Source organism: Rhyacophila brunnea, unplaced genomic scaffold, assembly GCF_057557595.1.
Source record: "Rhyacophila brunnea isolate RB1 unplaced genomic scaffold, BYU_Rbru_1.0 scaffold_16, whole genome shotgun sequence".
Lineage (NCBI taxonomy): Eukaryota > Metazoa > Arthropoda > Insecta > Trichoptera > Rhyacophilidae > Rhyacophila > Rhyacophila brunnea.
In genome coordinates this window covers 38,861,926-38,885,636 of record NW_028232816.1, presented here as the reverse complement: position 1 = coordinate 38,885,636, position 23,711 = coordinate 38,861,926, and the positions used below count along the sequence as shown (strand labels likewise).

The window sequence follows — 23,711 nt, the reverse complement described above, 5'->3', positions numbered from 1 at the left end:
CCACCATCATAGTGGAAAACGTTGATTCACATAAATAGGTAGAACAAAACAATGCCTTCATTTTGAGCGCAATAGTTCGAAATTAATAAAAGGAGCTGAAACAAATTGCCCAAGCAGCTCAAGTGTTTTAAAGTCACTAAACCTCAAATTTATAAATATGATAAAATATCATACGTGAGCTACCCAAAATGCCACCGCGAGCTACTGGTAGCTCGCGAGCGACCGCTTGGCGATCACTGTCCTAGACAATCGTCGTGCCTCCACTGCCAGGGTTATATACTTATAGTAGATTTACATTAATCGTATATGAAAACTCATTGATTTATTATATTTTTTCATAATTTGGCAAACATTAACATAACACAGCCTATCGACGTGGCATAATATACGAATCATTGAAAGCTTCGGTCATTACTTCATGACTACTTCCCACACTATATAAGATTGTTGTTTCTTCCGTAAGTAATGATAAAACGAAATAAAATGTTTACATAATTTACTAGTAATACCAGAATAATTTTTACGTAGAATATTTTATTCTACATACGCTATAAAATAGCGGCTATATTTCATATTATGCTAGAAGTTTAGTTTTATATGCCGTCCATTATGCACTATCTGTATTACGTACTGCGCGTTGACAGTTTACTAAATCAAACGCCAAATGGATTATACGAAACTGTACTAAAGTTTATTGTAATTTGTATACACTTTTTGTAATGAATAGTTTTTTTTTAATATTTAACGTCTTTCGATATTTTATGCTTTCATTTGAAAGCTAAATCCATCTCGTACTTTATCATTGTTTTAATATTAGTACCTATCAATTTTCCAACATTTTAGAGTAACACAAACAATGACCCCTCCAAACCAACCCCCTCCCACACTACATTAAGTCCAGTAAATTAAGTCTTAATATAGCGTATCATGAAGCCCTACGTTTGGGTGTGAAGCATCGGCAGTTTTTACGCCAGGTAATGTCTTAGGAGCAGACGTAACTACTTAGAGAGATAATTTAATAAAAGTGCCATAGTAGAGAAAATCACGGAGAATTAACAAAAATAAATGAATTTAATGGTAGGTATATATACAATACAAAAAACAAAGCTAAAATAATACGGACATACAAATGGACACCTAATAATATTAGTGGTTTTTTGTGTGTACAACACTTGTGTGTATCTGTTTGAGTGTTATTTTAGCGTCTTTGATGTTAGTTGTAGAGATTGTTGTTTCTGTACTCAATTTGTGACTTGTCCTTGTAAGAATTTGGTATAATTTAATAATTATTGTATGACTGCTTTGAACTATTTCGAGGCCCCCTTTTAAATATTCTGACACCTAATACACTCGATAATTAGTAGTTAACAGTATTCGTGGTCAGTTTTTATTTGCCTTTTGGCGAGTGTACGCAGTGCCTGAAGATGCCGAAAGGCGAAACCCGGGTAGCAAAAAACGACTCAAATGGAATATATTGAACTTTATTAATTATTAATATTGCTTGGATTTTTATTGAACGTATTATTTCACCCCGTGGCTATAAACATTTCATTTTAAAACTGTCACCACGTAAATGTTAATTCACAAAGATATTAATTTAATTGTGTGGATTTTGTGATATCTTCGTGTATACGTTGTATTTAACTGATATCTGAATAGTCAAGCTCATGGGCGAAGTTAAGCTTCTAATACAGGTGACATAAATCCGCTTCTCGACATTGCAATGCGCAAAATGGGATTGAAATCCTGAATTATTATTGAAATAAGCCATCGATTTTATTTATGGACACCGCGAGTTGAAACGGGTTTACTATGTGGTCTGCGGTCAACTTGACTAACTAACTGGAATGCATATTTTATGGAAAGTCGATATTTGAAATATTTTGAGATAATTATTATCAATGTATATTCAGTATATATGCAGGTAAAAGGTAAATATCTATGCCTAAAATGGATTTGATTCGATCACTAACTACTCAAGTCATATTAGGTCAAATTAACTTCCCTTGTCTGGAAATTATTGCCTAAAGGGGAGAATATTTTATAGTATATGTGCACAGTATTAACCAAAAATAAACATTAATACATCACAAGGTCACCATCTTGGATTGTGTTTATTTTTATTTTTATTAAAATTATCGTCTCATCAAATGTTGAATTTAATAATATATTATGTTTTACCCGTAAGTAATCCAGGTGATGCCATCCTGCTGAAACCATAATATGTTGTGTGAGTTTATTCTGTGTGTAAGTCGTGCAAAAAATGTAATCATGTCGTACCTAACATGGCGGCAACGCGTGTTTAAATAATATATCGGCTCTCTTTTCAGATGCGACTGCTTTTTTCTTTGAAGTAAACCAAACTTTTACTTTTAATAATTCTAACATCACTCCTGATCGTTTTAGACATAGGTTTATTAATTATAAAAGCATCAAATTGCGTAAATTCATACATCCGTACACGACAGAAGCGTAAAATTAAATGATAAGTTTGGGGGCGATCCTCATTTGAAAACGGAAGTACGATTAACTGCATAGGAAGGGCTTGTTAGTTCACAATTTTAACACATGGACAAGAAGATCTTGTTCGACAATAATGGTTACCATTCACCATCACCACATTTCTAATCACGTTTAAAAAAAACTGGCCAAAGACACCTCTTGCCAATGACATTATTAATGGACAACGCACTCAATACAGTAGCTAGCAAGTAAATTCGCGCATAGCGACATTTGCACATGTATAGGTAGACGTCACGTAATTTCTATTATGCGATATCACGCATCGGGAATTTATAGCAATATCACCTTTATTGTAATGGCGTTAGAACAGTGTTTCTAGTGTAAATGTTCATTATTTGAGCGAACCCGTTCGAACAGAACCATTCGGGAGACTCGACAAAAAGCATCGGGAATTTATAGCAATATCACCTTTGTTGTAATGGCGTTAGAACAGATTATGCCATTCGGCAGACCCGACAAAAAAGTGAGTGTCTAAAGTCGTAATTTTTCAGGATAATAAATATTGGCTAATTTCTCATAAATCATTTTTTGTAATCAGGAGTAATTGAACCATTATTTTGACAATGTTTTTTTAAGATCTGTACTTGTTGCAGTCTATATTTTTCATGACTAATTTCCCCTAACTAGACTAGTTGAATTTGAAATGATAAAGTAATACCAGTGCAAAATGGCGGTAAATTTAAAACAGTTAGTTCTTACTGATAACTGATAACCCATAATTTTATTATAAGTGCTACAACACTAAAATTTCGTTAGCAAACTTTATAATTGAGTCATAAACAGATTAACTGATATTACGGGTGAAGTAAATGATATTAATAATCCTGACGATGTGCGGTATACTGCGGCCATGTCTATAATTATTCATCCAAGTGCTTCCGACTCATCCAGTCCAATAAAATGTTGATTATCATTATTAATAGTCATGACGCTGTTACCTAACTTATAATAGACTAAACGATTTGTTATAACTTATTATAAAACACTCCATTTATAATTATTTAATAATCCTAATAATTAAACTGAATTATCAGCTAGTGATTATTAATTATCGCCCAAGTACCTTTGGATCAGTGTTTGGACCAAAGATGTTTAAAAAGAACGTATTCTATAGATTTTTAGCCTAAATCTATGAAATTTGATGAAATCAAGAACCTCCGGTCTACTGGTTAAGTTAGTTACAAATTACTTTGCATTGCAGGTTTATTTAAGACTACTTCACTCTTCTACTATGGCATTCCACTATAATTTCAGATTCACCCAACTAGTTAATTACATACACGCTTACAAGTGCAGATATTGCCGAAATATGCATTGAATACTTAAATGCCTAGGATTGGTTTTTTTTTCGATCATGTCCGATCTTAATAGGATCATATGGGCCTGAGTGGAGGTTTGTATTAACAGATGTTGTTTTTTACGAGAAATGAATGTCAGCCACTTGCTCAACCTATTAGGTCCATACTCTGACTCACACACAAATTGAAAAACAATATGTGTACTTGCCAGACCCAGGATTCGAACCTGAGACCCACTGCGTGATAGTCCAACGTTTAAGCCGCGTGGCCACCGTGGGTGGTAAATATATTATTATAATATATACGATATAACTTATATTTTATAATTTAAATCCAAACTTCATCATGTTGTATTTTCAGTAAATAGTATTAATTTGTTAATTATGTGTGTTGTTAACAATTCATAGATCTGACAGAAAAAAATTGGCATCATGTGGTATCTCAAGTGATATTAACTTCGCTTTCTAGTAAATCCGAGGTATTCATAAAGCCATCTATTGAAAAAATATGAATGAGAAAGGACCAAGAAGTTATGTGTAGTACCAAAACCGGAAAACTACAATACTTCAGTCACATTATGAAAGGACAAACTCAACATACTATTATACCTACATTATACAACGAAAGATCAAAAGAAAACCTAATAGAAGAAGACATCGCATTTTGTAAATAATTAAGAGTCTTTATTATTGGTATGAATATAGATCCACATAATTGTTCCAGGTTACAGATGGTAAAACAAAGATCGTCCCGATGGTGTCCGATCTCCGATATGGGATAAGGCCAAGGCTATAGTTAGGCCGAGGTACTGAATTGAGAGTTACAACGGTATATCTAGTTATTGATTATCTTCGATTCATTATAACAATCTGCATTTTCTACGTACAGTTAACCATATTGCATTCGAAGAAAGCACAACATCCAGTATTACGATCATAACACAGGTTGATGCACCGGCCTGAATATATTTAGGTATGTAGGTATGCAGGATTGGTTAGGGTTAGTGAATAATTAAATTCAATTTGATATTTTCACACATCTCAAATATTGCCATATTAAATTGCCAATTTTTTGACAGCCAAAAGTTACATTGACCATTATATTTTTTAAGATGAACAATCATATAAAATAAATACTTACATAGATTAATTAAACAAAGCAACCAACTTCAAAACAAAACGCGAGCCACCATTTTTCTTCGGGACTACCAATAGAAGAAGAAAAATAATGAATTTGTTACCAATACAAGCATATGTACATACAATAGTTCGATTCGAAAATTGAACTACCTTCAACGTTCTTAATACGAAATGCGTATAATATGACCCTGCCTAGAGTCAAAATTCTTTGGTTTTGACTATTTTTGATAAATTTGGTGCTTATTTTAATAATTTCAAGTCATACGATGATTGTAAATATCTTTGTTTTAACAAGTTCCGCTGAATTTTGAAAAAAAACTTTTAAAACAGTACTTTTAAAGCGATAACAAAGTCAAGGGCGCTGTGAAAACCTGGTTTTTAGAACAATGGAAATATAAAAAGAGCATTGCAAGTATAGTGATCATGGCCCCCATAAGGGGTGGACTGACAGGGCTCTAGCCTGGGGGCCCGGGCTTAAGGGGGGCCCAGCCAAGTGAGATAAACATACATCACAAAATTGCACTATTAGCAAGAAAATGTCACCTGCGGCGCTGTTTCACTTCAAACATAATAATATTTAATAACATTTGTTTGTGCGATGCAATTTTTCATTATTGTCGATATTCGACAAGTAGTCCATAACTATTGTGCATAACAACATATAAGTGGGTGTGTTAAAAATGCAAAAAATCAAAAAAAAATACCCCTAATTTTACCTCGAAAATCATTTGGAATATGCAACTGTAGATCGTCACACTGCCTTTAACCTTAGCGATAGGTAGGGGGGGCCGCTAAAGATCCTAGCCTGGGGGCCCGCTTCGGGATGTGGGGGCCATGATAGTGGTAGTATAACGAAGTGCATTTAACTGACAATGAATTATAATAATAAAAAAATTATTAATTCTTTAGATCTTTCATCATTTCCTTGCTGAGGTAGATAATCATATAATGAGCACCGCTCGTATATATTATTAAGTGTTATATTTTCACCGAACAACAAAAATGGCGAGAAAGTATTTTTATACTGGAGAATTTTTGTTTAATCTCATTTCTTAATCGTATTAAAGATGCTAATTTACGAGTCAATTATTTTCGCAAAAAGATGTTTATTTTATTTGGCACAGAATTTTTAATACTCCTTTCAAGTGACGTTTTAATAATAAATAACGGATAACTGCCAATAAAAGAATCGTCGATATTTTTAAGGAAAATTTATAACACCCATAAATAAGGTTGGAATAAATTTATTTTGTAGTTAAAAAATCTAGTACAAATATAATTCGGTAACCGGACAAAACAGCACATGACAAAATAGAACAGTGACAAAACAGAATAGCCAGGGAAAAAATGAAACATTAATTTTTGTGGAATCTATTTAGGTTAGATTGGGTTAGGTTAGGTTAGGTTAGGTCATTATTTCGTTGTACCTACTCACCCAATCATTTTGAACATATTATTATATTGATTAAGATGATATATCATAAGCTTGCCGGCAACACCGAGTTAAGTCCCGTCTATTTGAGGCTTTCTAGCGATTAGGAATGCAGAAATTAGGTATATAATTTGATTTATTATGGCGTATTGAAAATCTTTGCTATTAAAAATCTATCAACATAATAGAGATAGGACAATTTCAATATTAAATTTATATTTTTCCTGAAAGGTCATAGTTATATTTATCGTTGTTCTGTTTTGTCATGGAACCCACATTACTGTATTTAGCAAGGGAGCTAAGGGAGGTCTTTATTTAGCAGTGGATCGACCCCGGCTGATGATGATAATATTTTCAAGATAAACAGATTTTTTATGAATGTATGGTATCTATTGTTTCAGTCATTACTAGTGATATCTCGCGACTTAGTCCGCGTATCGTCGCCCAGTATGAAAAAAGACTGATTTCATTTCAAGACTCATTTCCTATCGGAGGTCAGCCGCCATTAAGACTATCATCGCACTGTCGTCTACTATTTGAAATAGTTCGGTGGAGCTGCACTCATATGCGACATCATTCTACCTACTACTGTTTATGTTTTTTATGATAACGGGTTGGAGAATGCTGAACCTTTGTTATCTCATAATGCAGCCAAGGTTTTGAAATTCTCTGATCTTTTCCATTCGTGTGTCACATTTTTGTTACCCTGTCCAAAACTTAAATCCATTAGAATTTAAATTCAAATTCCTCGGTCGATAGTATTTATATTGAAAGTAACTGTTTTTTTCTATCTTTCTTTTTAGAATGTTCTGTGGCACCATTTGGAAGCGGGTCTTCAGGACAAAGGGTCCCTTACGTGTTTCTACCTCTGCAAGGACAAATCATTCACCCTTCAAAAGAAATCAGCTTTCCAGGTAATTCATCAATACTTTAATTACAATCAATATAAAATTCTAGTTTTAATATTTGATATCCCGCAATTTTCGTTACCTACTGAACCGATTTGTAGATTGATATGAGTAGACTGATAATACTTCACAAGCTTACATAATACGAGGGTGGGTCAATAAGTCCTTAGAAAAGCCGACAAGTGGCGCGACTAGTACTGTAAGCGGTTTGTTTTCATGCAGCGGCACTACCGATTCAGTATACTGCGAAGTTTCAATCAGATTGGTCGGGTTGTTGTGTGTTTTTCGTACATTTAAAAAAAAAATTTGCTTGTGGAAAATGGAAAAATGGAAAATGGAGAAAATTGAGTTTAGAGCTGTTATTAAACATTTTAATATAAAAGGGTTAACAGCAAAGGAAATAAAAAATGAGTTGGATTTAGTTCACGGCATATCTGCTCCTTCACTTGCAACTATTTATAACTGGTTAAATGAATTTAAACGTGGTCGTACATCAACAAAGGATGAACCACGCTCAGGACGTCCTGTAGAGGTGACTACGCCAGAAATGATCAATAAAATCCACGATATGGTGTTAAGTGACCGAAGATTAAAGTTGAGTGAGATAATTGAGGTTACAGGGATCTCAAAAGGTAGCGTCATTTCTATTTTACATGACAAATTGGGCATGAAAAATATTTCTGCAAGATGGGTGCCGCGTTTGCTCACAGTCGACAATAAACGCAATAGGGTGGTGGCCTCTAAAGCCCTGTTGTCGCTCATGCAACGCAATCCGGATGAATTTTTTCGCCGCTTTGTGACTGTAGATGAAACATAGATACACCACTATACTCCCGAGACGAAAGAACAGTCAAAGCAGTAGATTGCGAAGACAAACCATGTCCAAAGAAGGCGAAAACCGTAAAATCAGCTGGTAAGGTTATGGCTACTGTATTTTGGGATGCACGTGAAATTATTTTCGTTGACTATTTGGAAAAAGGAAAAACAATAACAGGGGATTATTATGCATCTTTATTGGACCAGCTAAAAAACGAAATTGAAGAAAAATGGCCTCATTTAAACAGGAAAAAAATCCTCTTTCATCAGAACAATGCCCGTGTTCACACATGTTTACGATCAATGGCTAAAATTGAAGAATTGAAGTTCGAATTGGTCGACCACTCACCGTATTCGCCAGATTTAGCCCCCAGTGACTTTTTCCTTTTCCCAAACTTAAAAAAATGGCTAAGTGGACAAGGTTTTTTTGCAAATGAAGAAGTGATCGATCGGACAAATGCTTATTTTGAGGACCTTCCGAAAACTTATTTTTCTGACGGTTTAAAAAAAATTGAGAAACGTCTAACCAAGTGTATTGAGCTCCAAGGAGATTATGTTGAGAAATAAAAAAAAATACAAAAATAAAAACTGTTTTAATGCTTTTTTCTAAGGAATTATTGACCCACCCTCGTATTATAAGTAAACTGAAAAAGATATTAAAGTTAAAATAAAATTGAAATAATTAATCATTACTTTATCAGTGATTCACAGCGGATACAATTTTCCTAGAATTTAGACAATAGGCACTTTGTGTTTAAATAGCAAGTATTGAAACACTACGTTACTTGATGTATGCTTACAAAAAATGACAAACTGGTTGCAATAGTTTGAATAACGTAATACGATATTTTAAATCATCTCCGGAAATTTGTACGTATGCAGTTCGCCGTATCACACTTCACCGTGAAATGTTGTATCGGAAATACATGAAAAACGAATATTTTTTGACTATTATCTACTATGGCTTGGATTAGGCAGGGTTTAATTATATTTTAAAAACTAACAAACACTATCTACACACTGTAGTCTTAGTTCAATGAAAAGAATCACGTTTCAATGTCAAAGTTTAGTGTGCAGTATCTATGTCGAATCTTAATAGCCTACCTACACCCTTCGCCACTGTGGCATACATAATTTCAGTTTCTTTTTTAGGTTTATGAAACGTCAGATAATATAAAAAAATGTCAGTGTCATTGCGCATACATAGTGACTCTACAGTTAGCTGTTAATTAGTGTTAACTTTCAATTTAGATAACGACCTTGTATACAGAATTGACCCAAGTGATATCCGTGATATTTCAGATCAAGAAAATTAGTGTTAATTAGTTAGAATAGTTCTGCAGGTATCTGATTTAATATTGTAACTTCTACTCGACGATATTTAAATCCTCTTTCATTTCTAGGAGTTCGTACACCAATTTGTGCAGTGTCAGGTGCTCAATTCTTAACCAGAAATGGCTTCGTGGACCTGCGTAATACAGTTGACTCTGACGTGCCCTTCTCTCTGTTCAGAGATGAAGGAAGAACGTTTTTACAAGTAAGTATATTTCTTTTAATTTAATTTGCTTACTTCTAGTGTTGTTGAAGCTATAACCTCCCTATACTCGCTGGTGTATCCACAAGGTATAACACTAGGGATTGTAGTACCGGTATTTAAAAACCGGTATTCGAATATTTATCGATACCGAAATACCGGTATTTTCTATATTAAGAAAGCATACACATTTATGTTTTTCGAAAATGTATTTTAATGTTATATTTTAATTAGATACAACTATATTGTATATTAACTTTAATGTATAAGTTTTATGCTGCCAAAGCGTAAATATTGTATTGACTTAAACCAACAAAAAAGTTAAATAATATTATTAAAACAAAATTCTTCAAATATACCTACTCCAAATATATAATGTTTCTTTAATATTTACATAAACACATGTTGTCTTTTTAACTTTCTTGTTATATTAGTTGTTATTTGTAATTAAGATATTTTTATAATTTTGTATTTATTATGTATTATGGCGCATTGGCCAATTGCTGTAATGCCGTAATACTCTTTTTCTAAATAAATAAATAAATTATTATTCCGAAAATGAAAAAATTCAAATACAGCCAACAAACGTTTAATATTTGTGAGATTTTCCTGTACCAGAACTTACAGTATTTTGTAAAAACTATCAGTTCTAAAATATTATGATCTATATAAGTACATGTTTATAAAAGTCAATATAATAAATGTAGAGAGGTACTTGCTATAAAATAGTGTTTAAAATAGATTTTAATACTTAGTTATATTTATTGATCGGTTCTTATTTTCTCTATAATATGTTTTGACAAATACCGGTATTAATGTTATGTACATATTTGTAACTTCCCTCTCTATGATATTTCCTTAAAATGACAATAGATTGTCTTTTGTTTAATTCATCGACACACTAAGTTGCTAATCATATCGGTGTGATTTCGACTATTGCAATGTTGTACCTACTCAATATTAAATTATTGATCAACCCCAATTTATCCACTCTATCTAGTTATTACACATTTAAACCCTTGTACATGAACTAAGCGTCACTAATATTACTAACTTACAATTTCATATGTATACTATTGATTCTGATCATGGCCCCCACAAGGTGGGGCGGAGCCTAAAGGGCTTTAGCCTGGCGGCCCGGCTCTGGAGGGGCCCGGCTTGGCGAGTCGACCAGATAAGTGAGATAAACACACATCACAAATTTGCTCTAATAGTAAAAAAGTCGCCTGCTTTCTTCAATAATGTTATTTAGATTATGCGGTTGGACAATACAATGTTTAATTGTGTATCGATACTCGACAACTCCATAATTCAAATGGATGTATTAAAATATACTAAAAAACACTAAATATACACATTATTTTTACCGCGTACACCATTTGGAAAACGTTACTGTAGAGCGTCACACTGCTTTTATCTTTATCGATAGGTAGGGGGGCCCGCCAAAGATCCTAGTCTGGGGGCCGCTTAGGATGTGGGGGCCATGATTCTGATATCATTCAACTCGGACCATTCAACTTGTTGAAACTTAACTCAGCTCTGCTCACCGAGTTCTTTCACTGCGGATCGAACTCTCCTGAGTTATTTCCATTTTATTTTTACACCATGTAACTATAAATTGAAAATTGACGAATAAACATTTCTGAATATTAACATCCATCGAGTCTTATTACTGACATAAACCTTCCACTGGACCACGTGAAGGATTGGGGCCGTTGGTAAGGATTTCCGTTGCCGAAAACTTAACATTAATACCGATATTCAATTGATGTATTCATTCCATTTCAGTAGTTTGGCTATATACCCATATTATCACATAGTATTTTTTGTTTTGTGGGACTTCTGCATCAGTGCAAGATCTGTTTGTTTTTACCATTATATTTGTGGTGCGTGTTTTGCATATCTACGGAAAAATTAATAAAACAAAATCAGTGGGCGGATGGTTTTTTATATCACGATTGATTGCTTCACGAGCAACTTCCATTAACTCGTAATTAAAAATATTTTAAAACCTCCTTTATCAGTAAAACCTTGATTCATACCCTCTGCCAAGATAATAATGTTTTCACAGGTTGCCCTAAAAATTGTGATTTAAATTTTTTCGTGGAGTGCAATAAAATAATATTGAATACGTAAGTACCGGGTTTTTTAATAGTTCAAGATTAAGCGTCCATGTTTGTAGCGTGCTTTACCCATCAGAGGGATTTTTGACAACTCAGGTGTTTCCAACTACCAAATATGAAAAGGGAGGAATATATTATTATACATGTATCAGTGGCATATTGTACATAGATACCTACTGCGGATGTGGCGAAAGCCTTTATATTACACGATATGGTATTGGTATATGTCACAGAACAGATAATAAATAGAATACCGATGGCTATATTCAATGCACCGCATCTTGATGCAGGGTTTTGAATGTGTTAGTATCCTACAAAAATGAAGCACGCATTATGCACGTGCAATAGTGTGTGTAATACACCAACATTAAATGATCGTAAATGCATTAACCGAGAGCAGTTTTCAGTATTCGACGTACAACGTATTCTTGACACGTGTGTTAGTTTAACCTGGATTCTTCCTTACTCTAGACGGTTACCTGCTATCGCCTTACCCGTTGGGTATTTCAGTTCCCATTATTTCTGAGTTCCCTGGTTTTACCCGTAAGTAATCCAGGTGGTGCCATCCTGCTGAAACCATATGTTGTGTGAGTTCATTCTGTGGGTAAGTCGTGCAAAAAATTTAATCATGTCGCTGTACTGTCCGATAACAAGATCTCATCGATAACAGGAAGTCGCTGTAGTCGCATATATAAGACTTCTCACGTATCTGTCATGGCGGACCCATTTACCCGGATTCTTCCTTACTCGAGTCAGTTACCTGCTATCGCCTTACCCGTTATGTATTTCAGTTCCCATTATTTCTGAGTTCCCTGGGTACAGTATCCATAAAACCATTAAGAGGGTACATAAGTGAAACAGCAAATAATTTTCAACTGTATGTGAAATGAAATTTCGGACGCGTTGCCATTCGGAGACCGACAGTCGAACTGTCTGCACGTCGAATTGTTTTTGATGGCGTCGGATGAAAATATTTTTAAATCGTGTAAAGATGACTAAAAAACTTTACGTATGTACTTAAAAAAGGAAACATGCCAATGAATATACTATTATTATTGGTAATATAACAATAAACATCATATTAAATGGACGCATGTTGGATTTTTATGACAAATTATATTTCGTTCGGCACACGTCACTTGCACAATCCGCGCATCGCCTAGTCACGATCTTTTTAGACCATGCCTCAGCTGAGGTATAGCCTTAAATACATTTAATGACAATTATAGTTGTTCGGTACTGCTACCTATGGAATCAATTAATGTCGTGTGATGGGAAAATAAATAATGACACGATCACTATTACTCCAGTGGCGAATACGCCATAGTAACTTAGAAAAATATATTTTAATTATTGCATATTGACGTATTTAAATAATCACTTATATTATATTATATTATATTATAAAAATAATTTAATTTGCCAACGACATTAATTTGTCGTATATGTTGGAATGTATTATAAATATATACAGATTACAGAACCATTTGTCAGCGGTTTTAAAAAAAAAAGACACAACACGCCATTTATCTCGAACGTATTTATTGGATTATTTGGTGAGAAAATCTGGTGATTTTTGTGTGGAATTTATGTCACGTGACCTAAGCATGTCTATCGTAATGTACGCAATATGATAGGCTCTGATTGCTAAGCCTTTCTGCATGATATTGTCTATGACTGCCGCTTTGTCAAAAATAATTAATAATTAAAAAGAAATTCTATGGCATTCAATCACATATAAATAAAATATAGATTGTTTTTAAAAATACATTTTATGTAATGTAGTAGATTTTTGGGTTTCCACCGTGTTTCCTTCTTCCTTCTTTACTCGACGTTTCGGACTCGTAGGTATATGAATGTAAACGTTGCTCTTAGAATGTCAAAAGGAATCCTATTAGCTAAGATAAAACTTTAGATAAAAAACAACCGCGAAAGCATCAAACTTTATTTTTTATGTAATGATTTTTAATGTGTATAGATATTTTGATGTTGAAGTGCGATCAGGTACTATTTCATATCGATACTGGTCTTTGGAGTCAAAGCCTAGACGTTGAAGGAACGGACTGTAAGAAAACTGGAGGCTTTTGAGATATGCCTGTATCGACGTACTGTTATGAGAAGGTTATAAATGGTATGGTTTACTCAAACTTATAATGAATTCTCTTGTCAACGTAATCTGCGTAAATGACTTAGTGGTGTTGATGCTCTGAAACAACTTACACAAAATAATAAAAAATGAATCGCAATTTTCTCGATATTGATAAACGGTACTGACAAAAAAGGTTGGCAACCACTGCAAGAAATCAAACCGACGTCCAATAAACATAATGAAAAAACTACATTCCCCTTAAATAAAAACATATTAATTAACTTCAGCAAACTCAACATCAACAGAATTGTTATTAATTTATCACAGTGTAAATCCAAGCTGGCAATATCGCAGCGGGGCTAACTGCGTCCCGCTCGTGGGAGACGTTTAACTTTGCCATTAAACTGCTGCGTGAACGGGTTTGGGGAGCTGAGATGCCTCATTTGCATTTCATTAAAATATTATTAAGTATCGCAAAAGTGCTATCACCTTATCTGAATTATCAACACAAGGGTGGTAAAGGTGAAATATCCAGTTAATCGATCGTAATATTGACAGGAATTTGGAGTATATTATACTTGCAGGAAAAAGATCCTCGGCTTGAATTCCAGTTGTGTCAATGATAGCATTTCAAGAATGTGCGCAGAAAGAAATTTTAGTATTATGTATGTTCAATAATCAGAATGGTACATTCTTAAATCTTGTGAATTATTCGTTGAATAAAAGAAATAGTTAATTATAAATAATATATGTTGGATTGTATTGTTTGTCGGATAATTCAGTTAATTAATTATTCTGCTATTTTGATAACGAAAACACAGGTATTTTGGTTTTGATGAATAAGTACCGGTATTATAATACATATTTCTTATCAACACGTATAAATCGGAAAATTTTTATATTAACATCATTAATCTAACAGCAAAAGGTACATAATATATACTATACATTATTTGGAATACCTCAGAAACGTACCTACTTCGACACTTTTTTGTACACACGAATTTGTATTTATTTTAATTTTTTGCAATAAAATTATTTTTTGGCTTGTTTTTTCTCTACTAACTTAATTTACTCGTTATTTCTATCTTATTATCTTGTTATTTCATTCTAAATGTCATGTTGTGAACGTCTTGAATTAATAATTTGTTATGCAATCAATAGGTTTTTTTTTAATAAATAGATAAGTAATAATTATTATGTGTCCGAAATAATATCTCAAAATTCGATAATATCTACTTTATTATAAATCTCGGCGGGACAGATAGTTGGTAAATTTCGGCAAAATTAATATTGTATAGTTTGCTTAGTTCCTGTTAAAAATGGCCCGATTTCAGTAGAAATATACTAATAAGTGATTCTAAAGGCAATAATCTATATAAAGAAAAATATGTTGCTATCAAAATTACTTTAAACCATGTGAAATTCATTGACAAAGTTATCTGGTGGTGTCATAAGTCACATTTTTCAATGCACAATGTGAGTTCTGTCATCAAGGCCTTTCTAACCATTCAGGGAGTTATATTTCTCATAGTGTGCTGTGTGTCTGCAGCAGAGTGTTATATATATATATATATATTTAAATAATGTAAATCGACTGACTCACTCATTAATATTTAAGGGAGTTCAATAGTTTTCTTCTTATTACAAAAAACAGTGATGTGGTGATTTTTTGCGATTATCTCAAAACTCAATTTTTGGAACATGTGAGTTATGATTCTAGGCAACTCAAATTATGTTAACATTGGCATATGTTTGCAGTGGACAGGCGAAGCAGAGGTCCGGTCTCGCATGGAAGGTCGCCTCTTGGTGGTGCAGCTACTTTGCCGTGATGTGGGGGCTGCCTCCAGTGGCATGGGCTCCGGTTTGGCTCCCGGCGGGGCAGGATCGAGAGGCTTGCATGGAGTGTTCACGCCCTGTGCTGCCTTCAGGGTAGCTGGGTCACCAGCCAGGCATGTAACGAGTAAGGACAACTATATGTTTTGTGGATTTGATCATATATTAAAAAACACTTCTTTCAAATTAGGTTCTATATTACGCTCACGATGGCCGATTGGCTTATAATCTCGTGGGTCCCAGGTTCAAATCCTGGGTCGGGTAAATACACATATTATTTTAAAATTTATGTTAAGAGTTAGATTATGGACCTAATAGGTTGAGCAAGTGGCTGACATCCATTTCTCGTAAAAACAAAAAAATCTGTTCATACAACTTCACCATGTGGAGGCCCAAAATGATCTTATTAGGATCGGACATGGTCTAATAAATGGTTCCGTCATGTAAATTGTACGTCAAACTTTTCACCATGGCACAGTTCACCGTGAGCTGTCTTATTGGAAAGAGATGACCGTACACTATACGCCATACGGTCTCCAATTTTATTAGATTGAATATGACCATTAATGCAATTTTAATGATTTTGGCAAAATTCATGAATTCAAGAACGAAAACTTAACCTAACCTAGCCTTACAAGTAATCAAGTATATCGGCTATTTGTATCGTGAATATATTGTGAAATGTATCATTCACAGAAAACCTCCAACATAATAAATGCATTTATTTTTTGATCCACATCACTGAACTTTTATAGTGATTATATAGCCACATGATTCTGATTCTCTTTATATGCATTATGAAAGATCACACTTACACATATCTACCAAAACTATGGTAGTTATGTATCAATATTATAATATATTTCACTTGTAAAATAATATTTTCTATTCAAACAGATGTCAGCGAAGTTCTCTTCTCCCCGGATGCTCGATCCTCAGATGTGACTTCAGCATCGGCCGGTCTAAGCCTTGCAGAATCCATAGCAATCGGTATCAGCTCAGTCATGCTGGGTCTAATATATGTAGCATCAGTCTTTCTCTACTTGCACATTAAGAAGAGAAGAACTAAATCTGAAGAACCAAGAAATACTAAAGATCCAGAAAATATTAAGAGAAGAGATCTTTTGACAGGTGTTGACAGAGAAAAAAAAGCCAGCGTCATGAGTTCTATTAATGATGATGTTATGGTGAAGAGTAATCCACTTTTGATGGGATTGGGGAGACATTTTAGAGAAAGAGATAAAGGAAACGAAGAGATGTTTGAAAGTGATTCTCCAAGTTGTCCTTCTGATGCTGATGAACCGACTGATGAGACTACAAGAGATGATGTAGAAAGGTCTTGCGTAAGTATTTTTTGACATTATAAAACATGCAAACATACTAGAAAAACTCTGAAAAAATATGACGTTTTTAAAATCATATTACGATTTCAAATCCTGGGAAATCGCGTTCTGTAATACTAATATCATTTGTCTACTATTGTTTGTGATCAGACCAATACTCTTTCTGCCTCCTAGATTAAAAAAAATATTTTTTTTAACACATAGCATCAGGTCACTTCAGCGACGGTTCACCCAATGGCTCACGACTCTCACAACGATGCCCGCATCAGACAGTTTGAGCGCATGCGCCTTGCAGAGACACTTTACTACCGAGACGAATCCAACATGGAAAGACTGCCTGAAGAGAACGTTTCAATCATTGAAACAATAGATATGAGAGACGACAGACCTTCGGAGACCATCAGGGCTATCGGAAGTACGAGGAGGAAGCTGTACTTTAATCCGGCTTATTTTGAACCACATCTCTTGATGGTAAGCTAATTTTATAATACTAATGACTTAATTTTTTAGATACAGTTCTTTCAATTATACTTTAGTAAAAGTAGTTCAAACTTATTCACTTAGTTAGTCCATTATTTGTAAAACAACAATGTCACTGTTATATATTGATTATGCAATGTTTTGTAACAATACCAGGAAAATACGATAACTTAAAATCGTCGTCGCAGTTTTAACTTGTTGTAAGTATGATTTATTAGTTTTTTGTTCACCGAGTTTGAATATTGAATCCGAATAAGAGTCGTATAATTCCAAAAGGCGATAAGTCCACATGTAGTCAAAATCGAGAAAAAAATACGCACGTAATCTTTGTATAATTTTACAAAATATGTATTGATCGATAAATTCCAAAACGCGACAAAACCCTACGAAAAAATATATTTTAAGTCTCAATTTATTACAAAAAGCGCAAAGTCCGTGTTTCATATTATTTAAAGCTTGGTTGATTTCGCGCGTGTTTAAGTCAACCAATAAGGGAACGTTCAATATTGCAAATGGCGTCTCCCATGCTGTAGCATCCGGTAAAATCATGACAGTGCCACGGAAATATATGCCTTATGCGAAAAAAAATAAAAAGTGAGGTACAAGAAGCGCTACGTCCAATTTTATTTTGCCTATATTTATTACATTTGAGAGTTTATCGGCTGAAACAAATTGCCATTTGGTTCTAATTTTGACATAGAATACAACGGAAAAGAAGCTTGAAACATAAAAACGTTGTTTCCCGCAAATATCCAATTGTGGACCTGTCGTTTTTTGTAATTAGACGCCTCATATATTCGGTGTAGACATATTGTAGTGCATAGTAGAATTACAGGTAACAAAGTCTGAAGTTGATTGATAAAATAAAGGCAATGCCTACTGAAGACAGACCAAAAGTATACAATATTACTATACAATATACAACATTGATAGAAATTTAAAAAAAGTAACTTTCTCCTTACAAAAAGTTAGAAACGAGGTGACAAATTATCATTTTATATACTGCAAGATAATGCAAGTCCTCCCATATAACAAAATGTAATAAATCGTTTTTTATAATCCATATATCTGTAGCTGAATTACTTATTATTTAATAAATTGGACAATATATTAATTACAAATTTATATTATTCTCTTATTATCAAGGCTCCTCCTCCAGCTGCTGTGGAATTTCTGATGAAGATCAGAGAAGTGATATCGATAGCAAAGCATAAGATGGCGACCAAACGTTTTACACCGAGTCTCATTGGAATACCCGAAGAAGACAGCTACCGTTCCATCGACGCAACTCTTGACTTCTACAGAATCGGCAGCCAAAAAAGCAGCGTTGTCAGCCTCAAAAGAGAGAATATTCGCAGAAGACCTTTCTGCTCTGGCTGTCCAGGATGCGAAAGCAGAGACATGTATGATCTCTCAGCTTATATTCCAGAGTTCAGGACTTTGGCAACTTGCAGTTCTTGCTCATCAGCCAACGGTGTGAATAAACAGATCAGTATAAGAAAATGGTTAGAAGGAGTACCAATTCTGAAATCTTCGACTTCACGTGTTTATAGTGCCGAATCAGATATAATTCCTGAAACTCCTGTATCAAGTGCTAACGGTTTATTGAATTCCCTTTTATCATTACCAAGAGATAACTCTGATTATCCTAGAAAACGGTACGATTTTGACTCTAGATCCTTGTATGCTGATGATAATGCTGGTAATTTTCTGTTCAAGAAGAAAAGATCTGATGGTTCTGTTAGATCTGAACCATCTAATTCCTACAGCACGTTCAATATTCCTCTTCCAAGTTTTAGTCACGCTAGTATGAAGAATGGACGCTCTGAAAAGACTATAGCAACAATTAAAGATATTTCACCAGTTGGTATTGAAGCAGTTCAAGGAAGAAGAATGTCAAATCGTATCGATTTAAGATCTAGGTTACCTCCTCCACCAGCATTGCCACCTAATAGAGTCATGCCGGATATGATAAACGAAGCTCTTGCAATTGACAAACATATAACCAGCGTACCAAGTAATACATCAAAGATCGTTAACCATGCTGAAGTAGCTGCAAATATTGAAAAGAAAAAAGATAAATCTATTAGTGGAACGATTAAAGTTTATCCTGATGGCGTTGTTGCAAAAAGACAAGCTGTTATAGAATATGAGACTGATAGTCTAGAAAGAAGTGATCGAATTCAAGGACTTAGTACTCCAACTGAATACGGTGATGTATCTTCATCGCAAGCCAGTCCAAGTCTTAGTACTGCTCTGCCTTTGGATGAAGAAATGACAATGAGAAATGCAACGTATAAAGTCAACACTATAAGTAGACCAACATCAGCATTATCATCAAACAATGACAATAGTAAAAAGAATAACGATGATTATGAAATTGTAGAAAAACTACAAACGAGTGCTTTTGATAATCATATTTATAGCTTACCCGAAGTAGCTGCTGATAGTAATGGAGACTATAGTCTTGTTAGTGAGGTTTATGTAAATAATGGATACAATTTTGGAAGTACTCCGTCTTCTCCTAGTGAGTCTGACTGTTCTACGTTTGGTAAAAGAAAATCAGTTATAAGATACGATCGCCCAAACGATAGACCTGGCCAATTGACAATAGTCGTGAAGGAGAATCCTGAAAACTATATTAAAATTCACGAGTCAGATGGATTTGAACCAGATACCCTCGACAGAAAACCGAGTAAAATTAAAATTGATATTGGTCCAAGATTAACTGAGAGAACGTTTTCTTTAAATACGTTGCAAGAGTGTCACATTGGTGAAATGATCAAAAGCGGAGAAATCTACGTAAGCTTAGAAAATAATCCTGATGATTCTAAACAGGAAGGGAACTTTCAAAGTTTGAGGGAAATCTATGAAAAGAATGGCAAACCCAACTCGACAAGTGAAGTGATAGATACCAATTATAAACCAACTGAATTACCAGGATATGCAGACTACGAAATCGTTGGTGATGGCAAAGGCGTAGTTTATTCTGACGAAGGCCGACTTCTTACTTTAGAGTCTAGGCATTGTAAGAGGCAGCGTCAATCTACACCTCCAAGTTCCAAAGGAGTCAATAAGCCAGCACCACCGGATGTTATTCCCCCAGCGGATAGTATACCTATTTACGAGCATCCAAAGCCACCGAGAAGGGTAATAAGTGAAAAGATGGCACCACCACTACCGCCAAAAAACGACAGCGGCAGAAGTCCTAGTTCGAGGAATGATAATAAGACCAGTGTGATGACAGGAAGACCGTCATCAGGACTTCAAAAAAGTCCACCGGGGATTTCTGCCACAGTAGAAGATGCCTCGGACTATGAAAACGCAGATCAAAATAGTATACCACTTCCTCCTAGACAACCAAAAATCTATGAGGAAGAACGTGTAAGAGCTATAAGAAACTTAGATCGTTTAACTTCACCAGAATCTTTAAGAGAAGTTCCAATAAAACCAACTATTGGAAAACCACCGTTTCGTGAGTTACAAACTCCTAAAGCAGGAAAAAGAATACGACATATTGTTTCTCCAAGAAAACAAAAAGATAGATCAGAATCCGTGAGAAAATGTTGGAGAAGAGCTACTGGAAACCAATACATTGAAGACTCAGGATATTTGAGCACAGAATCTGATGAATCAAGAAAAATAAGGGCAAGAAAAGTGGCAAATGAAAGGATCAGTGGAAGTGAGACAGACGAATCGGTGGAAGATGCGAGAAGTGAATCGGGAGCCGAAAGTGTCGAGACGCATTCTGTGTTTTTCGGGAGTTTTCGGAAAGCTTCGTTGCTCGGTGGTTCCATTGACAGTGGCGCTGGATTCGAACTCAAACAGGGAGGTTCGGAAACGTCTCATCCTAGTTCTATAAGTGGCGACGTAACATTTATGAGAGTGGCCACGCCAAGTGATGTTAGGACAACTGTATCGGATAATAATGTGACAAACATAACATGTTAGTGCAATGATAGAATAGAAATTATTGTTAACTCGTGCAATTTTATACAAGTAAACTATTTAAATAATAATTAAGGGATGGGGTTACATAAAATAAGTATGCTTGATATGTAGTAGAACTGTTTAAATTTTAGGCAAGTATATTATTTTATTATCTGTAGAGCTAGTACGAATAGTTTCGTAGCATCGGATATCTCCGACAATCTACGGCTTTAGTGGGTAAACCGAACTGAATGTGTGTAAAAAGAAAAGAAGAAATAGAGAAAACAATATGTAAATATGTCAGTCCCACGATGGCCGTGTCGGCATTTAACGCCGTGGGTCACAGGTTTGAATTCTGGGTCTGGAAAGTACACATATTATTATTCAATTTGTGTATGGGTTGGTTGAGTATGGACCTAATAGGTTGACAAGTGGCTAACATCCGTTTTTCGTAAAAAAACAAAATTTGTTAATACAAACCTCCACTCTGTGAAGGCCCATATGATCTTATTAGGATGAGACATGGTCGAAAAAAGATACATAATTATAAACATAATATTCGGTGTTGTTTGGGCATAACCTGTTAACTGCATAATGTTGATTTTACAGGAGAGCCATTTTAAGCTTTGAATTACCCACATAAATTTCAGTTCATTTTTTTGTTTAAAATTGAAAAAAACATTTTAAAATAAATAACTGAAGAAGAATATGACAATACTTAGATTATAAATTATTTCACTAATTAGGAAAATATGGTCACCTATCAGTGGTCAAACTATGATAAGGTCTTTGATCATGTTTTGACCAAACTAACCACTGTGTTGGTTCACATATCATCATATTATTGCAATAGCGTTTTGAGCATTTTAAGTGAAATATAGATATCGGGTTATTACCAAATGGAAGATAATACAATAGTGACCCAATTTTTACTCTTAACATAAAATGACCAAAAAAGCAGTTATCAGGTTATGCCCAAACAACACCGTATTAATTAATTAATAGTGAACCTTTTTGGCAAACACTGACTTAGTACGTATTTTAAATACTGAATATTGGCGAACCTAACCTAACCTAACCGATGCTGCAAGACAATTCGTACGAGCGTTACTAAAATAACGACTGAAGTTTTTTTGGGTTCATATAAATGTGTACAAAAGTGAGTCTCTTTATGGTGCAATATTTAGAGGGAACATGCAATATTTTTACATACAACTATTACTATAACGTAAAGTAATCTTCCAGTATATTTTGTGCAATTTATTTTTCAACCTAGTTGATAAGAATTTTATATCATTTCGTAAGTTTACATACTTAATTAAGTTGTATAATGTATAGTATATTCATGTGTTAGTTTAATTTTTAGATTTAGGTTTGTCGTGCAATTTTATGAAACCCGTGTCTAAAAAGAATACCACAATAAATATATATATCATACTTACTGATTTTATGGCTAAATGCAGAGATGTCGATGCTAAGTTAGCTTTAAGTAATATTATAATAATAATAATAAATACTTTATTCATTTTTCTCACTTTTGTGAAGTTGGCGACGTGATTTTGTCCACTAAAGCACTTTAGGCGGTTTGTTTCAAAGTCGGTAACCACCATATATTCCACCATTTTGAATTAATCGCCAAAAACCGCCAAGCTTTATTAATATTTAAAAATATAATATAAAAATAAGCAATATTTAAAATTGCCAATAAAATATAGCGAAATAAAAATTACCGTAAGGTCGTAAAATATCAATAATGGCGGCATATATATGGGGAAGATAAATAATAGCAATCAACTTCCGATTTTATTGTATTTAGCCAGAATATATATTTAATGGATATACAAACATTGGAAAAATAATTTACACAAACAGAATCAAGAAAGATAAAAAAAATTAAAAAGTTAAGAATACCGACTTTGAAACTAATAGTCTCAATAGTCTCATTTATTACTATGCATTTGGCCCTTAATGTTTATTTCGATGCATCATACAGCTATAATAATTAGTAGCCAAATTGTATATTATTAATAATTATATTTAAATTCTTGCACAGTAGAGAGCCTAATATAATAACCACTTCGCGTAAAAGTTATAAAAACACCTCATGCATAATAAATAATATGGTTATTTGAAAAATAAAATGGAAAAATGATGACCTTATTTAATATCACTAAATACCAATATTAAATAGATATATTAACATAATAATTATTTAATTAAAAAAAAATATCATTGATAATAAAGTGATTAAATTTAGCTT

General features: G+C 34.0%; 1 protein-coding gene across 1 annotated transcript in view; it reads left to right on the top strand.

Moving 5' to 3' along the window:
• Window positions 1-22,074, top strand: part of LOC147074696 (uncharacterized) — a 69,030-nt gene extending 46,956 nt beyond the window's left edge. Inside the window, 9 exon segments of the mRNA XM_085943455.1 lie at window positions 7,196-7,306; window positions 9,520-9,653; window positions 15,624-15,825; window positions 16,596-17,026; window positions 17,216-17,512; window positions 18,668-19,388; window positions 19,461-20,858; window positions 20,928-21,353; window positions 22,061-22,074. Coding sequence (XP_085799581.1) covers window positions 7,196-7,306; window positions 9,520-9,653; window positions 15,624-15,825; window positions 16,596-17,026; window positions 17,216-17,512; window positions 18,668-19,388; window positions 19,461-20,858; window positions 20,928-21,353; window positions 22,061-22,074 — 3,734 coding nt within the window.
• Window positions 22,075-23,711: the final 1,637 nt, after the last annotated feature.